Raw genomic sequence first — 24,396 nt, 5'->3', positions numbered from 1 at the left:
TATAAAACTGATAAAGGACTAGTTATTCAGAATAAGTACAGAAATATAACTTTTTTAATGCAGTAAAGAAGAGCAACCCAATAAGGGAAAGTTGGGCAAAAGACTTGAACAGGTACTTTACAAAAGAGAACATCTAAATGACCGATAAACATGAAAAGGTGCTTACTCTCACTAACAGTTAGGGTAAGGAAAAATCAAACCACCGTAAGATGTTGTTTCTACCTACCAGATTTGACAAAAATTAATAATATTGACACTAGGTAGAGGTAAATTTAGAGTAAGAGCAGCTGTTACAATTCTCTTTTGATAGACATACAAATTGGCTTAACCGATTTAGAAATTTGTAAAAGAAGGTATTCAGCCCTGACTGGGTGACTGTGGATTGGGTGTCATCCCGCCTTCTGAAAGGTCACCAGTTTGATTTCCAGTTCAGGCACATTCCTGGGTGGCAGGCCAGGTCCCAGGTTGGGGACATGCAAGAGGCAACCAATTGATGTTTCTCATAAACATTGGTGTTTCCCTCTCTTTCTCCTTCCCATCCCCGTTCTCTAAAAAATAAATAAATAAAATATTTTAAAAAGAAGATATTCATACCCTATAATAGTAATTCTTTTTCTGAGTATTTATATGCTAGAATTAATGCATGTGGGAATTATGATACCTGAACAAGAATGCTCATAGTAGCATTGTTCATAATGTCTCCAAAGTGAAAACAATACAAATATCCATCAACAAAGTAATCCATATTTATTGCCTCCTTTTTCTTACATCTACCTTTTCTATCTCGTATAATCAATAATTTATCTTCATGAAATAATGAAATAAGCCCTCTTTCAGACCATTAATGACTACCCCCATCTTATTTAGCATATGTTTCTTTTCTTTTTATCTCTCTTCGTATATTCTTGCAATATGATCTTTGTGTTTATGATGTCATCTGTGTATCTTCCATAACCATATCTGTGCAAATATTTTTTAAGTATCTCTAGCATAAGTTTCTTTTTTGAGATGGGTTGAAAATTTATTTCCAGGTTACATAATGAAATGGCATATTTATGGTTGCCAATATTGACAGGACCCGCACAAGGATGGCTGATAATTCCTTTGGAAAATTATTAGTTGTCTTCCATTGTCATTCAACTCAAAGCATTAATCCAGATTTTCGTGACTAGTCCTTGAAAAAGTTATCTTTCTCACCTCTACTTCCCTGTTTTCTCAGCAATAGATCTTTACCCCAATCACCAAAGAGAAAAATACTAGTGAATGTGTCTCTTCCAACAAATTACCTTGTATTATCCTTACTTGCTTCCTCATTTTTACTCTTTTTACTAAACCGGAGATTCTTCAATTGGTATATCTAAAGGATTCTTTTCAACTCTCATCCTACTCCTGTTTCTCCAATATTTATATATTTTAAAACATCTCCTTGAAAATTTATTCTTTTTTTCCTGTCCTTATAGCAACTCTTTCTTGATTTTCCTCTTTTGTCTCTAAGTTTCTTTTTTTTGTTATAAAGGAATTTTAGCATTTATTTTTGAACATGTTATGGTACAAGAAGTTTTATGTAACAAATAATTACAAAACAAAGAAATTTTATGTACTAGTAACTACCCACATGTAATGCGCATCCTTACTTTTCCCTCAAAAACTTGGGCAAAAAGGTGCCCATTATACACAGCAAAATACGGTATACTAAGGCACAGCCTACCTAATAGGCCTTGCCTTCAGGGAGAAGGAATTGGGGTACGCTACAGCATGCTGATCAAGCATTCAGACAACAGATAACCCAAGAATGAACACCTTTATTACATGAGCCTTTTGTTGTTGTTTTTTTATCGTGAGCTTTAAACAAAGGAGGGAAGATTTATTTGCCTTTCCGGGACTTAATTTTCCTCAGATAGAACTCCAGCTCCTTGCCTTCTAGCACATAGCCGGCTGCTCGGCCACACTGGCCTGGTCTTGAAGCGATGCATGCGAGAAGCTTGCCCTGCTGGAACTGCTCCTCCAGAAGACTGCTGATTTTGGCATTCTTTTTCCTTTCATCGTATTTCTTCTGAATTTTCTTTAACCGTTTTTTGTTTAAAATCTCTTCCTCTTCAGGAGTCAGCTTGGCCCCCTTCTCGCGGCCCAGGGGCAGTGCATAGTGGGATTCGTACCACTGTCAGTATGGTGTGCTGTCAATGAGCACGATGCGGTTCTTTACTAGGATCTTGGTATGGACCAGTTCATTGTTGGATCCATTGTAGACAACATCGATAATTCTCCTTTTGCGTGTACAACACTCTGAGCCCCAGGAGAAGTTGCCCACGTCCAGCCTCAAGGCTCGGTACTTCTTGTTGCCTCCTCGCACACGAACTGTGTGTATGCGGCGGGGGCCAATCTTAGTGTTGGCAGCAGGGTGCCCCAGCTCGTATTTTCGCTTCTTGTGGTAGGGCTTCCTCTTGCTCTGAGTCTTGTGGGCGCTTGTGCCAGTTGTCCTGAAATGCCCATGGCTTGGCACCAGCTGGAAAGAGCTTGTCTCTAAGTTTCTTAAGAGAGGAAGACAACAGTATGAAAGTTACCAGAGGAGAAGGGGACTAGGGGAGAGATGAAGATTGTGAAGGGGTTCAAATATACATATGGTAATGAAAGGAGACTAGACTTTGAGTGGTGAGCACACAACACAATTTACAGGTGAATATTATAGAATTGTACACTTGAAACTTATATACTGTTATTGACCAATATCACCCCCCAAAACTTTATTTTTTAAAAATGAGAGGAGGATGAAATAATTTATTTTTCCAAACTGATATACTCTTGAAAGTGTAAAGATGTGCTGTTTAATAATTGAGCCAGGAAAATAGCTATAAACCCAGATTATTCAAAGAAAACTAGAATTATGTTCATTCCATTTAGATTTTTTCCCCTATTCTTTTTTTCTGTACCCTTTAATATGGATATCACCTAGAATTTTCAACCATTATCTTTCATTCTTTTATATACTCTCCTTGGGTGATCTGAAACATTCACATGACTGCAAATACCACCTCCATTGATAATTCCAAAAGTAATATCCTATCCCTAACTCTTTCCTAAGCTGCAGTCTCATGTTTCTAATAGCTCATTGGGTATACTATTAACTCAAAAGTATATACCCCAAAATTTAAACCTATCTTTCCTCTCAAATACACTGTTTTGTTTACATTCATACACAGAGGGGGAAGAGAGATGTGTATTATGTGTACATGTGTGTTGTCTGGATATACATATATCACACATACAACTTTGTGTAAATATTTCATTAGGTACTAGACACACAGTAGTAACAAAAACACAGTTGGCATCACTATAACAATGAATTCTAGTATGGGAGGTAGACATTGATCAAACTATCACACATATAATGTATAAGTATGGTAATTGCTATGAAGTAGAGCAACATGATGTGTGAAATATAATAAGGGCATTTGACCTTTCCAATCATGGCCTTTTTATTAGACATAAGTGGCAACATATAGCTCTTCTAAATCAGACTACCTTAATTACTTTAGAATATCACAAATTTAGGACTCAAAAGTACTGACAGATGGAGCCATTTTTCTTCTCAGAATTTTGATTGCTTTTCATCATAATTATGGGGATATCTTTCATAAATCATATAAACTGTTTCAAGCCTTAAAATAGTGGCAGTATCATTGGTATTGAGGATGTTGGTATGGAAAGTAAATAAAAGAGCTTCTTTGGAAATAATACAATATTACATACTTTTTGAGAGAGAGATAATACATAAAATCAGGACACTTCTTAATCACAAAGTCTAGCTGCTGCTTCCTTCTTTTACTTAGTAAGTGCTACTTGTTGATTGAGTGTTAATTGCATATTTATTTTATCAAATGCTTTTCCCCTCTCGTGCACAAAACTTGAACATGTCCAAGTTCTTACTTTCAGATTAGAAGACCTACACCCATTCGTACTAGCCAAGAACATGAACTAAATTATGCATAGCCCCAAATAATAAATTTAATAATCAACATAAATATTAATGATTTGAAAAATAAATAATTCACATTATTTGTCCTTATGTTTGTATACTTTTAGGATAGTGATACTCAATTACATTGGTCTTTATGTGTTGATATGTATAATATAACAATAGCCAACATTTATTAAGTATTTACTATTTGGAAGTGCTAGATAATTTATATGTATTATTCAACCCTCAGCAGTCATCCTGTGAGGTAGATTTTATCGTTATCTTCATTTTTTAAATAAAGGAAATGGCAATTAGAAAAATATACAGAGAAATTATAAAAATATATACAAAAAAAACAAGGAACAGATATATTCATCACTGTTCCAGTAGAAATCATAGCATACTTAAATGGATAATTAAGAAGAGTTTAATAAAGAACTATGGTATTTACAAAGCTTTGGGCAGATTTTAGGAAAAGAAACGTGACAAAATGCAGTGCCATGGGACTAGTAATAGTGGAAACCATTAATACTCCTAGTCCTAATGGGGCAAAGGGAAGGAGCTGCTATTAGAATCCAGAAAAGAGCTATATGCAACTGTCATCTGACACAAGCTGTGATCCTAGCCAATCTAAGATGACCTGGTAGAGAAGAAGCCAGGGGAATAAATACCAGACCCTACTTTCTTCCAACCCTTCAGTTTCTTGACAGTGCCTCCCTTTAGCTGAACCCAACTAGAAACCAGAGAGTTCAGGTTAGATGTTGATTCTGTCTATATAGGTCAGCCTGGAGCAGAGAGGCTGAAAAAGGATAGAAATGAACCTAAAAAGGAAATGGAAAATATCTAGGAAATACAAGCTATTACATGAAAGAGCCAGTATGAGTAACAACCACTTTACTCCTACCCACAATGTAATTGTGGGTAGGAGTTCTCATTAAAAAGTTTAATAAAATATTATTTGGTCAGGGAAAATATTTTAAATGTGAAGGTTTCTATTCCAGTCCAAATTGTTGGATGCATTCTAACAGTGCATGAGGCAAAATACATGAGCACTGTACAGCAAAGAATACCCTGCCCTCCCCAAAAAAATCAGGTGTGGGTATTGATTTTACATACTGTTGGTAATTCCAGAATATTAAACCATGCTTATCCCCCTTGTTTAGATTCCAGAATCCATTATTTCTCGTGGCGTTCAGGTGCTTCCACGAGACACAGCTTCCCTCAGCACTACTCCTTCAGAATCGCCTCGTGCTCAGGCTACATCTCGCCTTTCTACAGCTTCCTGCCCAACACCAAAAGTAAGTACAGTTCCTTAGCACTGCGGTCTACTACATGAATCTGGGAAATTAACCAATATTTTCCTCTGCTTGTCAAGGTCAGATTGCATGCACGATAGTACAATGAAAAATTAATGGACTGTAAGATAGTTACCACCCACTGTTTCACAAATTGTCATAGTAGGCCAACATTAGAACAATAAAAATGTCATACAAAATGTCTACTCCTACATCATCACAGCTACAAGTATCACTCTCTGTATATACTCTTTGTTTGTTGTAGACTCATTATTTTCTTAGCATACTCATCAATATAGATGTGGAATTATATGTTTATGCAGAAGATGAATGCATTTCTGGCCAATAAATAGCAAGACTAACAAAATAAAGTAATGTCACAAATGGAATTTTTTTAACTTATCCAGGCTGGGGTAGCTCCCTGCTCTAGTATCATTCCAAATTTTTTCAAACATATTCAACTTAGAATGTCGCTGCCTAATATTTGGAAACAAATCTAAATTGATTAGAAAGTTTTAATGCCAACCTTTGGGGGAGGGAAGAAGTATCTTAGTATTTATTTTTTATAATTTTCCCAAGTAGTGAATTATGTATGGAGGAAATAAGGATTAGACATTCACTGCCTCACATATTCATGTATATGATAAATTAAGTAGCAAACTTGATAATGGCTGTGACTGCTTCCTCCTGGAATGTCTCAACCCTGGTTAAGATAGTCATTTGTGCTATTAAGTTTTCTATGGGATGGATCCGACATTGGCATCAAAAGGTTAACAGTAAATTTCTTTTTACTTAATAAGATACGGTGTTAGCTATCAGAGACCTTCGGGTAGTTTTTCAAGTTGTGACTTTTTCTCTGTCATCAAATTGAAGGACTTACATAGCTATCTTCCTCACTTCCAACTTTTCTGAATGTATAAATGTTATAATTGGATTTAACCAGAAGTGATCTCAAGCAATTCTTGAGATGTATAGTGCAGTGTTTTTACATTCTTAGGTACAGCCTTCACAGCAAAGTCTTCAGAGTGTTAGTGTTGTATATCATTGTTTTTAGACTTATATCAAAAATAACTGATATTTATTGTATAGTTTAAAAAATTTGAAGTCTTAAATCTTCAGTGAAGAAAATTTGTAAAATATTCTAGACATAAAATGTATGTTAATGACATTCAAATACCAGTCAACTTCATCTTCAACTGAATGAAAACACTGAATTCTCAAGACAGATTGAAAAGGTGAATCTCATTCATGTCTTTTGAATTTCTAAAACAAAATAATTTATTGTTTAACAGCATTAAATTTAGATTGTACAAGTTGTACTCATTTATTAAGTCTGGAAAATAATTAAAGCTGAAAGTTAAGGTCACTATTAATGTTTAGCTATTTACCAAATATTAAGATCTAAGTCTTGGGATTATAGAATTATCCAAGACAGTATTTTTCCCCTTAACAATATGCTGTGAACATGAATATTTTAAGTGTAATTTAATTATACATAGTACTCGGGCCTTTTTAATACTTTGTAATTACATTTTAATTACAAAGGAAATATTAAATCCAATTTTTTAAATGACTTGGTATTTCCAAATTTACTAAAGTGAAATCCTAAAAATAAAAATCTTCATACTTATTGCAAAACTTTAGGAGAACAGGTGGCTTCTCTTGACATTTTTTCTTTAGTTAGCACTTAGTTGTTCAAACTGACAATAAATTCAAATAAAGCAGAGTATTTGAATATCTTTTTTCATAAGAATTTTTATCATAATTTTATCTAGGAATAAGATTCTGTTCTTTTTAGATACTTTTTACCAGCACCAAAATGTATAGCTCAAAGATAAAATTATTGCTTTGGTATAATTTTAAAATTAAACTATTAAGGCCAAATCAGAATACTAAGGTAATAAACTAGTTTGAATATTGACATTTTTATTAATATTTTATTTTTTTATTATTGTTCAAATACAGTTGTCCCAATTTTTCCCCCATTGCTCTCCCCTGTCCCGCCCACCTCATACTCCCTCAGTCAGTCCCCACCCCATAGTCCATTACAATGGGTCCTTTATACATGTTCCTTGACTAGACCCTTCCCCTCCTTCTCCCCATTATCTCTCTCCCCTCACCCCTCTGGTCACTGTCAGTTTGTTCCTTATTTCCATATTCCATGTCTCTGGTTCTATTTTGCTCATTTGTTTGTTTTGTTCATTAGGTTCCACTTATAGGTGAGATCATATGCTATTTGTCTTTGACTACCTGGCTTATTTCACTTAGCATAATATTGACTTTTTAAAGGAGCAAAGACAGTCAAAGTAATCTTTCTATTAAATGTCTCAAGTTATAAGATTTCTTGATTAAATCTAAATTAGATGCTCTTAATATGTGCTTTTTTGTCAGTAACAGATATAATTTCTGCTGTTTTCATGGAGTTTACAGTTTAGTCGATGGTATATTAAAATAAATAAGTAGATAAACATAAATAATTCTATTAATTATAATTTCACAATGACTTAACAATTATACATTGAAATTCATTCAAGAAGAAAAGAAGAAGACATCGTAGTGATAGGAAACTGAACACTAGTTGGACACAGCCATATAACCAGGGATAGGTGGAAGAAGCCACATCACCACAACATGAGTGGCAGGGAGTATGGAGGAAGCGTGAGAGGGCTATCTGGACTGCCATCAGTGGCAGCTGAATTGCCAGAGAGATATTTCAGCAGCCAGGGCATTCCCTCTGAGAAGTATGGGGTCTAAAACCCTAGCTGGGCTCCCTAGCCTACAGCACCAGAACTGGAAAAGGAACTCAACATACGGTTGTGAAAATAACATACAGTTGTGAAAAGCAGCAGGATTTCTGTCTGCCAGGAAGAGATGGCTAGAGATGCAGAGAGCTTCATAAAGGGCCAACTCACAAAATTTCATTTGCTTACCCTGGGCTCCAGAAGAGGGAGGGCAGAATAAAGACACTGAGGAAAGTCTGGGGTCGGTGGGTCTGAGGAGAGAACTGAAGGGACAGCCACTAGGATCCCAGACTCATCCCCCATTCTATAGGAGCCATTTTATAAGGCATAGCACTCCCCTCCAAGTAGCATCAGCCGCAGAGGATGCAATAGCCCCGCCCACAAGATACTCTGCCCCACCCCGCGGAGCTTAAGCCAGGGTGCTGAATGCAACTTGAACCTATATCACTGATTAGTTAACAACTAAGATGGACTTTGGGGAGCTCTGAGGCTTATGCTGACTCTCCCCCAGGCCTGGTGCTGGTTAAAACCAGCTTTGGTTTGCAGCCTGATTCTTTCTGCACACACCCAGGCCCAGCAAAGGAAGCCACAGCTATGGGTCACTGATAGCTCGAAACAGATTGACTAGGGCTAGTCACAAGCAGCGTCTGACAAAGGCCTCCACCAGAGTCTTTGCAGATCTACCTAATACATAGAAACAAATACAAAGGAGCAGCCAAAATGGGAAGATAAAGAAACAGATCCCAAATGAAAGAACATCTGTCTGAAATATATAATACCCTGGAAGGAATAATCAGTAGGTTAGATGAAGAAGAGGATTGAATCAGTGATTTGGAAGAAAAGGGAGGAAAAAAACACTGAAACTGAGCAGCAAAAGGAGAAAAGAATTTTTTTAAAATGAGAGTTTAAGAAACATCTTGAACAACATGAAGTGTAACATCTGCATCATGGGAATAACAGAAGAAGACGAGAGCAAGCAAAGGATCAAGAATCTATTTGAAGAAATAATGACCAAAACCTTCCCTAATCAACACACAAGTCTGGGAAGCTAAGAGTCCCAAACAAGTTGGACTCAAAGAGGCCTACACTGAGACATATCATAATTAAATTAGCAAGGCTTAAAGACAATGAGAAAGTCCTAAAAGCCACAAGAGAAAACAAGGTAGTTATATATAAGGAAGCACCAATTAGACTGTCATCTGATTTCTCAACAGAAATATTTCAGGCCAGAAGGCAGTAGTGTGAAATGAAATTCAAGGTGATGAAAAACAAGGACCTACAACCAAAGCTACTTTACCCAGCAAGACAATCATTTAAAAATCAAAGGAGAAATAAGGAGCTTCCCAGCCAAGAAAAATCTAAAGGGGGTTTGTTAACACCAAAGCAGTACTGCAACAAATGTTAAAGGGCTTGCCAGAAGGAGGAGAAGCAGAAGAAAACAGAGGAATATGGTCTAACAATAAAATGGCAATAAAGACCTATCTGTCAATAATCACCTCAAATGTAAATGGTTTAAGTGCTCCAACCAAAAGACATAGGGTAGCTTAATGGATGAGAAAACAAGACCCATATGTAGGAGTTCCAGCCAACATGGAAGCATAGGTAGATATGATTCACCTCTTCGCACAACCAAAAGAAGTAAACAACCAATTTTAAAAAAATAAATAAATAACTGCCAGAAAATTGAACTGTATGGAAGTCTGACAACCAAGGAGTTAAAGAAGAAATATTCATGCAGACTAGTAGGAGGGCCGGAGACAGACAGCTGAGCGGAGAAGATGCATGACAAGATGGCTGCTGGAAGACTGGGCAGTTCCACATTCATGTGCAGATAAACTGGGAGGAATGACTAGGGAGCGAGACAGACCGCACAATCCAGGGCCGGCTAAAGCCTCAGAACCTCTGGTTGTAAAAACCTGTGGGGGTTGTGGTGGTGGGAGAAACTGCCAGTCCCTTGAAAGCAGGGTGAGAACTGAGCAAGAGGTATTGTTCCCTCTCTGACCTTCCCCCCCACCCCCATACAGTGCCACAATGCAGTGGAGTTGCCCCAACGTGGTGAATACCTAAGGTTCTGCCCCATACACCATAACATGTGCTCAGAGACAAAAAAGTATGGCCCAAATGAAAGAACAGATCAAAATTTGAGAAAAACAACTAAGCAATGAGAAGATAACCAGCCTATCACAGGCAGAGTTCAAAACACTGGGAATCAGGATGCTCACAGAAATGAGTGAGTGAAGCACAGAAATAAAGGATGACGTGAAGGCAATACAAAGTGAAATAAAGAAAAATATACAGGGAACCAACAGTGAAGAGAAGGAAACCAAGACTCAAATCAACAATTTGGAAGAAAAAGAAATAAACATCCAACCAGAATAAAAAAACAAGAATTCAAAAAAATGAGGAGAGGCTTAGGAAGTTGGGACAACTAAACATTCCAACATCCAAATCATAGGTGTGCCAGGAGAAGAGTTAGAACAAGCAATTGAAAACTTACTTGAAAAAATAATGAAAGAAAACTTCCCCAGCCTGGTGAAGGAAATAGACATACAAGTACTGGAAGCTCAGAGAGTCCCAAACAAGTTGGACCCAAGGAAGAACACACCAAGACACATCATAATTAAATTGTCAAAGAGTAAAGATAAGGAAAGAATCTTAAAAGCAGCAAGAGAACAGGGGAGAGTTACTTACAAAGGAGTTCCCATAAGACTGTCAGCTGATTTATCAAAAGAAACCTTGCAGGCAAGAAGGGGCTGGCAAGAAGTATTCAAAAATCATGAAAGGCAAGAACCTACATCCAAGATTACTCTATCCAGCAAAGCTATCATTTAGAGTGGAAGGGTAGATATAGTGTTTCCCAGGTAAGGTAAAGTTAAAGGAGTTCATCACCACCAAGTCCTTATTATATGAAATGTTAAAGGGACTTATCTAAGGAAAAGAAGATCAAAACTATAAGCTCTCAACAAACTCATAACTATCAACAACTGAACCTAAAAAAACAAAAACAAACAATTAGAACAGGAACAGATACTCAGAAATGGAGATCACATAGAGGGATATCAGTGAGGAGGGGGAAGGGAGAGAATGGGAGAAAAGGTACAGGAAATAAGAAGCATAATCAGTAGGTACAAAATAGACAGGGGGAGGTTAAGAATAGTATAGGAAATGGAAAAGCCAAAGAACTTAACGACCCACAAACATGAACTAAGGGGTGGATGCTGGAGGGACTGGGGATACCGAGTGGAGGGGGATGAAGGGGAGAAAAAAGAATGGGACAACTGTAATAGCATAATCAGTAAAATACACTTTAAAACAAAAAAAGAAAAGAAGACCCATATATATGCTGCCCCCAAGAGACCCATCTCAGACCAAAAGATACACACAGACTAAAAGTAAAGGGATAAAAAAAAAAATATTTCATGCAAATGAAAAAGAAAAAAAAAGGCTTGCAGAACAGTACTTATATCCGGCAAAATAGACTTTAAAACCAAGTCTACAGTAAGGGGAAAAGAAGGGCACCACATAATGATAAAGACTGGGCAGTTCCCAGTCAACAAGAGGATATTACCCTAGTAAACATTTATGCAGCCAACATAGGAGCACCTAAATATATGGAGCAAATATTAATGGACATAAAGTGAGAGATTGACAGAAATACAGTCATAGTTGGGTATTTTAACACCCCATGACTTCAATGGATAGATCTTCCAGACAGAAAATCAAAAGGAGACCTAGTGGCCTTAAATGACACAAATGGATTTAATTGATATCTTCAGAGCATTTCATCCCAAAGCAGCGGAATAAACATACTTTTCAAGTGCACATGGAATGTTTTCTAGGTTAGACCACATGCTAGGACACAAAACAAGTCTCAGTAAATTTAAGAAGATTGAAATATCAAGCATCTTCTCTGACTACAATGCTATGAAACCAGAAATCAATTAGAACAGTGAAAAAACCTGCAAAGACATGGAAGCTAAATAATATGTTACTAAACAATGAATGGGTCAAAAACAAGATCAAGGAAGAAATCAAAAGGTACCTTGAAACAAATGAAAATGGGGACACAACAATCCAACATCTGTGGGACACTGGGAAAGCAATCCTTAGAGAGCAATTCATAGCATTACAGGCCTATCTTTAAAAAAAAAAAAAAAAAGTCAAATAGTCTAACTTTACACATAAAAGAACTTGGGAAAGAACAACAAAGAAACCCCAACATGAGTAGAATGAAGAAATAATAAAGATCAGAGCAGCAATAAGTGAAATAGAGTCTAAAAATATGATGCAAAAGAGCAATGAATCCAAGAGCTATTTCCTTGAAACAATAAACAAGATTAACAAATCTTTAACCAGACTCATCAAGAAAAAGAGAGGACACAAATAAATAAAATCAGAAATAAAAGAGGAAAAATAACAACTGACACCAAAGAGATACAAGGGATTTTAAGAAAACATGATGAACAACTATATGCCAACAAACTGGAAAACCTGGACAAAATAGCTAAATTCCTAGAAACAAAATCTTCCAAAACTAAATCAAGAAGAAGCAGAGATTCTGCATACACATCACACCTAGTGAAATTGAAACAGCAATCAAAAAACTCCCAACAAACAAAAGCGCTGGACTGGATGGCTTCACAGGTGAATTTTACCAAACATTCCGAGATCTAACACCTTTCCTTTTCCAACTATTTCATAAAACTCAAGAAGCAGGAAAGCTCCCAAACTCATTTTATGAAGCAAGCATTGTTCTAATTCCAAAACCAGATAAAGACACTAAAAAGAAAATTACAGGCCAATATCTCTGATGAACATAAACACCAAAATCCTCAACAAAATATTAGAAAACTGAATGCAGCAGTACATCAAAAAATCATACACCATAATAAAGTGGGATTTATTCTGGGAATGCAAAGTTGGTACAACATTTGCAAATTAATAAATATGATTCACCATGTAAACAAAATGAAGGATAAAAAACCACATGATCGTATCAATAGATGCAAAAAAAGCATTTGATAAAATTCAGCACCCATTTATGATAAAAAAAAAACCTCTCCCCAAAGTGGGATTAGAGTAAACATAATAAAGTCCATATATGACATACCCACTGCTAGCATCATACTCAATGGGTAAAAACTACAAGCGTTCCCATTAAGATCAAGAACAAGAAAGGGATGTCCGCTTTCACCTCTTTTATTTAGCACAGTACTGGAAGTCCTAGCCACAGTAATCAGACAAGAAGAAAAAGTAAAAGGCACCCAAATTGGAAAGGAAAAAGTAAAACTGTCTTCATTTGCAGATGATATGATACTGTACATAGAGAACCCCAAAGATTCCACCAAGAAACTACTAGAACTAATAAATGAATTCAGCAAAACAGCAGGACACAAAACTAATATTCAGAAATCAGATGCATTTTTATATGCCAATAATGAACTAACAGAAAGGGAAATTAAGAAAATAGTCTCATTCACAATTACTCCAAAAAGAATAAAATACCCAGGAATAAACCTAACCAAGGATGTAAAAAACCTGTACTCAGAAAATTATAAGATGTTGGAGAAAGAAATTGAAGAAGATACAAGTAAGTGGAATACTTGGATAGGAAGTATTAACATCATTGTCCATACTACCCAAAGCAATCTATAAGTTCAGTGCAATTCCTAGCAGGATTCCAATGATGAATTTCACAGAACTAGAACAAATATTTCAAGAATTTATATGAAATCACAAAAGGCCCCACATAGCAACAGCAATCCTGAGAAAGAAGAACAAAGTTGGAGTAATCACGCTACCTCATATCAAACTACTATAAGGCCATAGTAATCAAAACAGCATGGTACTGGCATGAAGACAGACACATAGATCAATGGAACATAATAGAGAGCCCAGAAATAAACCCACACCTTTATAGTCAATTAATATTCGACAGAGGAAGCAAACTCATACAATGGTCTAAAAATAGTTTATTCAAAAAATGGTGTTGGGAAAATTGGAGAGATGCAGAAAAATGAATCTAGCCTACCTTCTTATACCGCAAGAATAAATTCAAAATGAATTAAAGACTTAAATGTTAGGCCTAAAAACATAAAAACTGTAGAAATATAGGCAGCAAAATCTCAGACATTAATTATAGCAGTATTTTATCAGCTATATCTCCCCAGAAAAGAGAAACAAAAGAAAAAATAAACAAATGGGACTACCTCCAACTAAAAAGTTTTTGCACAGCAAAGGAAATTGTCAACAAAAAAAAAGACAACCCACAGAATGGGAGAACATATTCACCAAAACATCTGATACAGGGTTAATATCCAAAATTTATAAAGTATTTGCAAAACTCAATCCAAAAAAACAAACAACTCAATTAAAAAATGGCACAGGACCTGAATAGGCAGTTCTACAAAGCAATGGCCAGTAGACATATGAAAAGATGCTCAGTGCCACTAATCGTAAGAGAAATGCAAATTTAAACCACAATGAGATATGATCTCACACCTATCAGAATGGCTATCAATAAATCAGCAAACAACAAATGCTGGCAAGGATGCGAAGAGGAGGGGAACCCATTTGCACGGTTGGTGGGAATGCAGATTGTTGCAGCTACTGTGGAAAGTGGTATGGAAATACTTAAAATAATTAAAAATAGATCTACCTTTTGACCCAGCAGTCCCACTTCTGGAAATATACACAATGGAATACTACTCAGCTATAAAAAAAAAAAAAGAAGAAGAAGAAGAAGGAGAAGAGAAGAAAATTTTACCCTTTGCAACCATATGGATGGACCTGGAAAACATTATGCAGAGTGAAATAAGTCAGAGAAAGACAAATACCATATGATTTCACTCATATAGGGAATCTAATGAACAAACTGAACTAACAAGGAAAACAGACACAGACATAGATAGAGAGCAGGATGGCACCTAATGTGGGAAGGGGAGGTTAGGGAGTAGAGGGATTAAGGAAAATGTACTCATGAAGTGAAGTACTTAAGGAAAAGTACTAAGTGTGATGATTGCTAGGGAGTAGGGAGGCATAAGAGGACTAAAAGACAATGGGGAAAAATACAATTAAAAAATAAATACATACATACATACACAAATCAATTAAAATAGCAGAATTTGCCCAGTGGGATTCCAATTTGGAAAAAGAAAATAATAGGGAAATCTTACTTAGGATGATCAGAGAAAACATCTCTAAGGAATTAACATTCACTAAGCACATGAAGGATAAATAAAAACAAAACAGAAGCTTGCGTGCTAGGAGGAAGTTTTGAGAACTATATTCAGCAATAATGACTACTTCAAAAGCAATTGTCACCAGGCAGTTATCACCAATCAAGAACTCTCAGACAAAATCTTCATTAGTATGGAATATATCAATGGTCTAATTCAGTGACTTCAAAATTCATTTTTAGGTATTCTTTTTTATTTTAAGTAATGAAAATTGTTTTTTGCCTTTGTCTACTGAACAAATTTCAAGGCCATATGTTTTAGCAGTCTGTTCTAGGTGAGTTTATTTATTTCAATTTTTAGCATTAAAATTTAGGACAGAGAAAAACTCAAAAAGAAAATCAGGTTTTTAATTTGAGATATGGGTAAATGGTGATGTGATTAACTACATTAAGGAGTAAAAGAGAAGCAGCAAGTTTTGAGGGTAAAAAGAAAGGAGAATAAATACAGTTTGGTTCTGAATATGTTCAATTTGAGAAAAGTATGAGACATTCCAGGAATAATATCCAGTACAAAATTAGAACACAAGTTGAATTTAACATTTTTATTGTTACTGCATCTTGGTTATGATATTTATAATTTAATTCATTTTAGGGTTGACCAAATTCTGTAGAAACTCCCCTCCTGCGTTCCACATTAGGCATAGAGTCTGTTGTGTACAGAATATATCTGCAAATTTTTTTTTACATCAGCTATACACTACAGTATTTAAAGATCAGCACTGAAAAGAGCACTTGATTTGATAATGGAAGACCTGGATTAAACTGCTGGGTTCTCTACTTAATAACCACACTACATTAAACAAGTTGCTCAAATTTTCTGAGCTTTATAATAACTGATAATCCTTGCCTCCCCAACAGGGTTAATTAATTTATTAAATAAGCCTTTGCTTGGTACTAAAAGAACAGTCATGAGCAAGTATTGTTCTTGTTTTTACAAACAGACAGAACAGGCAACTACAAATTATAATCACGTATAACAAGTGCTGATTTGTCATCAGGTATACAGAATAATCTGGGAATAACCATCACGAGAACTTAACCTAGTCTTTGTGAAAGCACAAAGTTTTAAGTAACCAAATTAGGATTCAAAACTAACAGTTCCAACCTTTCCCTCTGTAGCTTTTAATTATTGGGCAGTATTTAAGCTGAAAGACTTCTGTCCATTCTCATGTGTGCATCTTTTATGTCAACAAATATAAAATTAAATATTATTTTGGATTTACATTTATATATTCAGTACAATATAATATCTTAGATTGTACTTTGGTCCTTTAAGATTAGTGAAAACAAAACCTATAAAATATATAATCCAACTTTGGATTTCATTTTATTACCCTTATCACAATCTGATAAAGACAAATATGAATTGCCAAACTTTTGTTTTGTTTTTTAATTAAAATATAGTTAACTTTTTAAAGCAATTTTTCATTGAAAGTCATTGTCTCCAGCAAATAGTTATTGCCTGACATGACATTATTTTATTGGACTTAGGGGAAAAAGTTCTTTCTCTTTTATATCAGGTATTTTCTTTTAATGAAATCTGATTGAAATGATGAATGAGTTCCACTCTTCTTGCTTTATGACACAATGAGGTATCTTTTAAGAAAAAACTTGGATTTTTAATTTTTGTTTCCCTAAGTAAAATAGTGCCTAAGCCAAAAACCAAATGGTATATAGATTTTATTTAAATAAGAAGTGGGTAATCTGTGAGGGCTCAAGTTCTAAAGTGGTAATAGTCTCCAAAAAAAAATTATTTGCAAAAAGAATATATAACAGATAAATTCTATTTTAAAGTGAGCATGATTCACAACTTAATGAGTGCTGGCTTTCCATTATGAAAAGCAGGAGGGTTTCTATTAAAAAATTGAGAGGCTTGAGGAAGAGAATAATGACCATAGCAAAAAAGAAAAAAAATCCAAACTTTCAATCAATTCATTATTCCCTATAGGTGTTATTAAAATAGAGAATGTTCTTAAACCAATTCAATTATTATTTTATTCCGTAAGCATCTGAAGTTTGACTTTAAAATTAAATAAATAAATGTAGTCAATTGACACATTTTCTCTTGTACCTTAAAGGTTAGAGTGGAATTTTGTGCCAGACTAACCTGCAAGTTATTTCCCTCGTGGGGGGAGAATACAAGAACTTTCTATTTAATTGAAGTTAAGTTTACAAAATGATTAAAAAGTATATTATAGTAATATTGTTACATGAGCAATATGTTCATTTATATACTATCTAATCTTATATTCAAACAAAATGAATAATTATGAATTTTTTGTAGGTTTCTGTTATCTTTTGAACATAAGAATTTATATATTCTGAATAAAGAATAAAGTGTTTTCTTAACTCACAATTTTTAATGATTAAGTCTTTCTGGAAGACAACATGACTTCCTTTACATATAAAAATGGTATTATCAATCCCGTATCAGGGTAGTAATTCCTCTGAGTTTTTTTTCTTAGTGAAATAGTTTTTCAAACTGTTTCATATCATCGCCACTTTCCTTTGTGAACACCAGGGTGATTATGTGACATGGCAGCTTTATTGGTTCTAAACCTGAGGTTTCTGAGTCTCTGGAGAATCTCATAAGATTGCTAAAATTCTAGCCTAGGTCATAGTACTAACTGGGGCCTGCAAATTATTTTCACTATTTATAAGATTATAAACAAAATCAATAAGACTACCCTAAACATTGTGTCTTTGCTTTTGTCTGAAATTATATCAACATTGGTATATCAACCACTGTTCAGCTGTAAATGACATGATAGCAATATGGGTTAGTCAACAAATGCCTAAAAATGTTGGAAAACACTAAAGTAGTGATAGCAAATGTATATTCTCTAACCATAAAAATATAAGTTCTTTTGTGCACAGTTTTTGCCCCGTCTGATGGTTATTGAGCAATAATATTCTCAACGTTATTTCTCAAGTCCAGCAGTTCTCGGCCATAATGGTCTCAGTGCCCCTGCACACATTTAAAAATTATTAAAGACCACAAATAGCTTTTGTGTATGTGGATTATACCTAGCAATATCTACTGTAGAAAAATTTAAACCAGTACATTTTAAATGTTTATTTGCTTCACAATAAGAATAATAAGCTTTATGTGTCAATATAACATGTTTATGAAAAAAAAGTATTTTCCGAAACAAAAAAAGTCTGAAAAGAATGGCATTGTTTTGCATTTTTTCAAATAGATCTCAATGTTTGGTTTAATAGAAGACAGACAGATTCTCACATCTGCTTCTGTACTCAGTCTGTTGTAATGTTAATGTTTGGGTTGAAGAATATGAAGAAACCAATCAGCCTTACAGTTGTGTAGTTAGAAAAGGAAAGGCTATTTTAACAGCATTTCCAGATAATTGTGGATATTCTTTGAAACTACACCAAAAATTTACAACTGATAGTCTATTAAAAGTGTGGAATCTAAAACCTTGTCAAGGACCATTTTATATTCTGATATATTAAAATCCATTCTTCTGTCTTGAACTTTGAGTCTTCTACCAGGCATAATTTTGCAACACATGTAACCTGGAAAATATCAGTTCTTCCAAGTGCTGACATATTTCATTACATTATATTTTAAAATCATTTTCATTATTATAAGCACCAAGCTCATCAAAAAAGTTTTAGAAGCATCGAAAGCTCTCAAACTCACCACAATACATGTTTTCCACAACTTTAATTTTTGCTTAAAAGCTAGAATTTTATCTTTGGCAAAACAATGATTTTTGTCTGTTTTTCTTGAATTGACAGGCTCATTTTCTTGAAAAATGTCTACCAAATACCTAAAACTGAATAATCATGGTTTGTCAGTATTCTTTCATTCTTTCAAGTAAAAATGGTATTCTATTCAAAACCTGGCTAGTTCAGCCATTCAAGCAACTGCGTGAGTGCTTTTCCTTAAGACAATAATCATGCTTTGGTATGAAGGAAAAGTACTTTATTCGTACTTCTCTTTTTGTCACACTCAGGGGACAAGTTTAAATTAAGTTTCATTAATATTTACTATTTCAATGAAGACAATGCTAAATTAAATTATCTTTTTTTTAACTGTTAGTTTTTTTTTAACTGATAATACATGGTAGTGGGTAATACAATGACTATTCATACTGTTTGGATCCACTGCCTTAATTTACACTAACATGCCAATCCACCATTGCTTTTGTAACCATCATTGAAAATATCAACATAATGAAAGAGGCAAATGTCATAATACTATTGTTAAAATAATTTGGCCTTTGGACTCCTGAAATGGTCTCGCGGACCCTCATGGGACTGTGGACCACACTTAAAGAACCACCAGTGTAATCAAATGAGCAAACCACTTGTTTCTTGAAAATACCGTGGATCAAAATTACGTATTTTGAATCTTATTTTTCCAGTAATACAATATTGTAGTGGTATTCTCAGTCCAGAGATCTTATCCTATATGTAAATAACCACCGGAACCATGCTTGAGCATTATAAATGATTCACCCTCACTCTGTTATCCAAGTAAATTGTAGAGAAGGAAACAGAATTTCTGTTCCCTGATTCAAAATGAGAGATGGACCTTGAGAGCTTGTTTGGAGGTTCTAGCAGGGGAGTGCAACTACTCGTATACCCTTGACCGAAGACCGGTCTTCTCCTCTACTCACCTATAAGTGGAACCTAATGAACAATACAAAGATGCAAGGAAAATAAGACCAGCAACACTGAAAGGAAAAGAAACCAACAGATACAAGAAGGAGGGAGCGGGAGCGGGAGCTGAGGAAAAGGAAGGGAAGGGGAAAGTCAAGGAACATATAGCAAGGACTCATGGACAAAACCAAAGGGGAAGAGTTGAGGGAGGGAGGGAGGGAGAGAAGGAGGGGGCAAGGGAAAGTGGTGGTGGGTAGGCAGAGACAAATGTATATGAAAAAATAATTAATTAAAAAAAAATGAGAGATGGTTTCGCGAAGTCTTTTGAAGATACAAGACCAGAAATTGTAATTCCCAGCCAACTGTACTCATTTCCAACATGATACTATTTCTGCATTTGGATAGCAACTGATGTTTTCCCAGGATATCTTGTCTACTAATAGATACAGACAGCCCTCTTTTAAGTCATAACCTAGTTTTGAGAAGATAATTTTATTAGAGATATAATTGAGGAAAAAATAGGTTTAGAATATTTAAAACGATGTGCTTTTAATTAAAAATAAAAATTTTCAGCTTTTACTAAAAAAAAAAAAAAGATCAACATTAAAGGGCCAGCACTGGACATATATCCAGTTAAAACTCATTATACCCTCCAGGCTATTTTACTCATTTACATTAAGTGCCTAGGGCTCCTATAGACTTTTGAATAACTGATTTCTACACATATTCATTATTATTTAGTTTCTCCTCCTTTATAACAACGTGTATGTTTGTGTTTTTTTACTTTACTTTTATTATGGACACTATTACAGATGTCTCCATTTCCCCCCTCCCTTTGTATACCTCCCTGTTTGTTTTGCTAATTATTCTGATTTAATAGCAAAACTGATTTTGAGACTTCAAATAAAAGATGAACAAGAAAGGCACTACCTGGTATGGTAAAGTATTTTGTATTTTCATAAAACTGAAATTAGGTAATAGTAATATATTTTTGCTCATTATGAGTTTACAAATCATTTTAGGTCATAGTAATATATTTTAGCTCTTATGAGTTTAAAAATCATAAATTAAGTAATACTAATATATTTTAACTATTACTTAGGAGTTTACAAATCATTTTAAATAGTTGTTCTGTGACATTCTGATAAATATACAGAACTTTACATTGATTTTTGTTTCTTCGTTCATCTGATTGTGTCCCTTTTGCTGTTATATATAATAATCATTGAAACTGAAATTCCCCCATCCTTTTCTAATTATTTAATATTCACATAATTATATTCATCTTTGAAGCTAAATATAACTTAACTGAAATGTGCAATTGCCATTCTGAAATCTGAACTTAAAAATGACATTTGACTAGTTAGCCAAATGACTATAGCTAAACAGACATCATTAGCTATAGAGTTAAATTTTATAGCTTACATAGTCTGTAATTGGTTCGGTTATTCTTTTATTCTTTTAATAAAAAAGAATATACCAGCTCATTTTAGAAAATTTATATAAAAAAAGAGTTCCTCTAAGACTACATTTAAAACAAGACAGTTAAAATTTTGAGGCAACTCTACTTGAACAACAATAAAAAATAACAGTAATTACCTTGAAAAAAAGAAAAAAGAAACATAGTGATAATGTTTAGTTTAAGTATTAGTCAGTAGGAATGTTAAAATAAATATCCTAAACTTTTTTGTTTTCAAAAAATATTTTGACATTCTTTACCCAGGGATTTGAAGGATATTTGGAAAACAAGATTCAGTTATTTACCTACATGTACTTTAAGGCAAATGGTTGGAGGAATAATCTAGTTAATTTATTTTCTGTTTGCAGAAAGAGGTACCTCGTAATGAAACATCTTTTGTTTCAGTTAATATATTTCCTTGTAAGTGTATAATAAACATTGATGAGAATTGAAAAAAAAATTTGCTGTATATCATTCTGTATTTTTTCTATGCACTGAAATACTTTATTCAAATGGATCATGTTAGGAAGGCAGTGAATTAGAGATCAAGTTTTAGAGTTTGACAGGCCGGGTGAAGAATCTCAGCTTTATCACTACTAGGTGTGTAGCCTTCAGAAGGTCACTTCACCTCCATAATCATAATCATCTCACCTGTGACGTTAAAAATAGTATTATTATTTGCCTACGGGTTGTTTTAAGGTTTAAATTTTAAAATTCATATAAATCACATATCACAGAGTTTGAAATACAAGTAATGCTCACAAAATGTTAGACTTTATTAAACTATATATTTTAACCATTCTTATTCATTTAGTAATATGAACATCTTTACATTATTTTAAATACTCTTATACAACATTATTATTGATTATTGTTTGCTATTCTAATTTGTGGACGTAGCATAACTTCTTCAGCATCCCCTATTATGGGTATTTCAGTTTGTTATTTCTGTTTTAAAAACAATGATGTAGCGTTGTTCTGGAAGTTAAATGTTTTACAGTTTTCTCTTAATTCAACTTAGCAACTTGTATTAATTCTACCTTTGTTTAAATTATATGCAGAAATTTTAGGCTATTGATTTGTATAATTTATGTGGATACCAAGAAGAGATCATTTATGCATCTTGATGAATTCAATTCATTAATATTCTAGGGGGAAAAAAGCAGTTCTTAGCATTTTCATTTGACTTACTTACTGGGACACATTTAAAAATTATGGATCCTAAGTTGTTTAAAAACTTACTAGCATTAAGTATGTAAAAGTGTTGCACTATGAAGCACAAAATATTGAGGATCATCCCTAGTCTGCCACTTTGTAACATTATTAAAATAGACCTCAGTTTCTATATTTGTGATATCATGATATTAAATTAGCAGCTTCTAAAGTTCCTTGTAGACTTATAAATCCGTTCCTTTGAAGTAAGTTTCTGTACTAAATAAATATTACTCTTCTGTTTAGTTTAGCCCTCTTTGATATTATTATTAGTATCCAATTAATCTAAAATGATTTACATTTATTTATGCAGGCTTTGCATTCCATGTTACTCCATAAACTTAGAGATTATCAACTGAAAATTTTCAAATTCACTCAAGATCTTTTTCATTTAAGTCAAGCTGTTTCTGTTAAATTAAACAATGATTTCTCTTGGTATCCACTAAAGTTTGTTCAAGTTTTAGGAAGTTAGGAAAGTGAGAACTGTAGAAATAAAAGAATACTGAAATTAAGAATACTGCCTTTCAACTTCACTTAAGAGTTTTGATTCCTATAAACTTCTTTTTAATTGTTTGGGGCATGTTTTGTGCAAAAGCAGCTCAACAAAAATAATCTGTGCCATCATTATTTCAGCCAAATTTATTAGATAGAGCCATCTATTAAATCTATACAATTAGCTAGCTATATCTCATTCATGACTTTAAGAGTGTATCCCAAACTAAACTATTCTCTAGATTTTTATATTTTTTAAGTGATATATATTCTAAAATTGGTCATGTATTTTTCTCACTCAAAACATCAGGATTATCTGCTCTCTCTACTCATTCTACTTTTACTAAAGACAAAACACATTAATTCAGAAACTTATTGAATGAATATTTTTAGTGCATATTATATCAAATATTTTGTTTTACTTTGCCTTAATAAATCACAAGTGAAACCATTGTTTTACAGTGAAGTACCAGTTGTATTCAAAGGGCTGAAATATAGTGAATTGGAATATTAACCAGTTCCTAAAAAGTATTTTATTTACAGAAGGTTGCTTAAATTTTGAGGTCTCAAGCAAAACTTTTTAAAATGTCCTCCTTCAAATCATAACTACCAGAAGCAATATATCGCTATCCCAATAGGCACTGAATGATATTGGTTGGAAGATAAATAATGTCTAAGAAAAAACGTTTTATTTTCTGTCATTGATGCCCATACTTTAAAAAAAAAAAAAGTGGCATAATAAAATAGGGTTAAAAATGTTTCTCTCTCAGGGTAATTCAGTGTAAATTAGATAATTCTAAATATAAAGCAACTCAGCCCCTAGGCCAAACAAACAGAAAAGTTTGTTTAATTTACATAAACTTAATCAAACTCAATAGAAAATATATCAGAGGAGAAGGAGGAGAGATCTGCATTAGTAATTTCATAGATGAGAATTTAAATATAATGAAAAGATCTGAGATTAAGAGAATTTAACTTCAGCTGTGTTTTTCTTAATTTATAGTTCCCCACAAAGCCACTGAACCTCTCTAGACCCTAGTTTTCTTATCAATAGAATAAACACACAAAATATACAACCTTTTCTCAAAAATTTTCAGTAAAGATCTTGTACTAAAGAGAAATGTGAATGCATACACCCAGTGATATAGGTACTTGCCTTTATGTGGCTTCTGTGAGCCTAAACTTCCTTTGAAATATATATATTTTTTAAATTGACATAAAATTGGCTTTCTACTCCACAAACATTGCTTCAATAAAAACATAGCACAACTACTTAATATTGGCAAGAGAATATAGAGTGAGATGAATTTTTACCATGTTAGCAGTCAAAGTGATTGTGCAATGAGCTCAGTTTTGAAGAATTGGCCTAAACCAGAGGG

The 24,396-nt window shown here is 34.0% G+C and overlaps 1 protein-coding gene and 1 pseudogene across 6 annotated transcripts in view; one reads left to right on the top strand and one right to left on the bottom strand.

Moving 5' to 3' along the window:
- Nucleotides 1-24,396, top strand: part of GPHN (gephyrin) — a 439,737-nt gene that overhangs the window by 245,405 nt on the left and 169,936 nt on the right. For all 6 annotated transcript variants that reach the window (XM_054567416.1, XM_054567420.1, XM_054567421.1 and 3 more), the window contains one exon: nucleotides 5,119-5,253. In XM_054567416.1, coding sequence (XP_054423391.1) covers nucleotides 5,119-5,253 — 135 coding nt within the window. The remainder of the gene's footprint in view (nucleotides 1-5,118; nucleotides 5,254-24,396) is intronic.
- On the bottom strand, nucleotides 1,831-3,950 carry LOC129066061 (40S ribosomal protein S8-like; annotated as a pseudogene).

The sequence above is a fragment of the Pteronotus mesoamericanus genome, unplaced genomic scaffold, assembly GCF_021234165.1.
Source record: "Pteronotus mesoamericanus isolate MK-2021 breed Mesoamerican mustached bat unplaced genomic scaffold, CSHL_Meso_final contig_182, whole genome shotgun sequence".
In the NCBI taxonomy this organism is placed as follows: Eukaryota; Metazoa; Chordata; class Mammalia; order Chiroptera; family Mormoopidae; genus Pteronotus; species Pteronotus mesoamericanus.
Note: the sequence above shows the minus strand (reverse complement) of the source record. Positions and strands in the feature narration are given on the sequence as shown.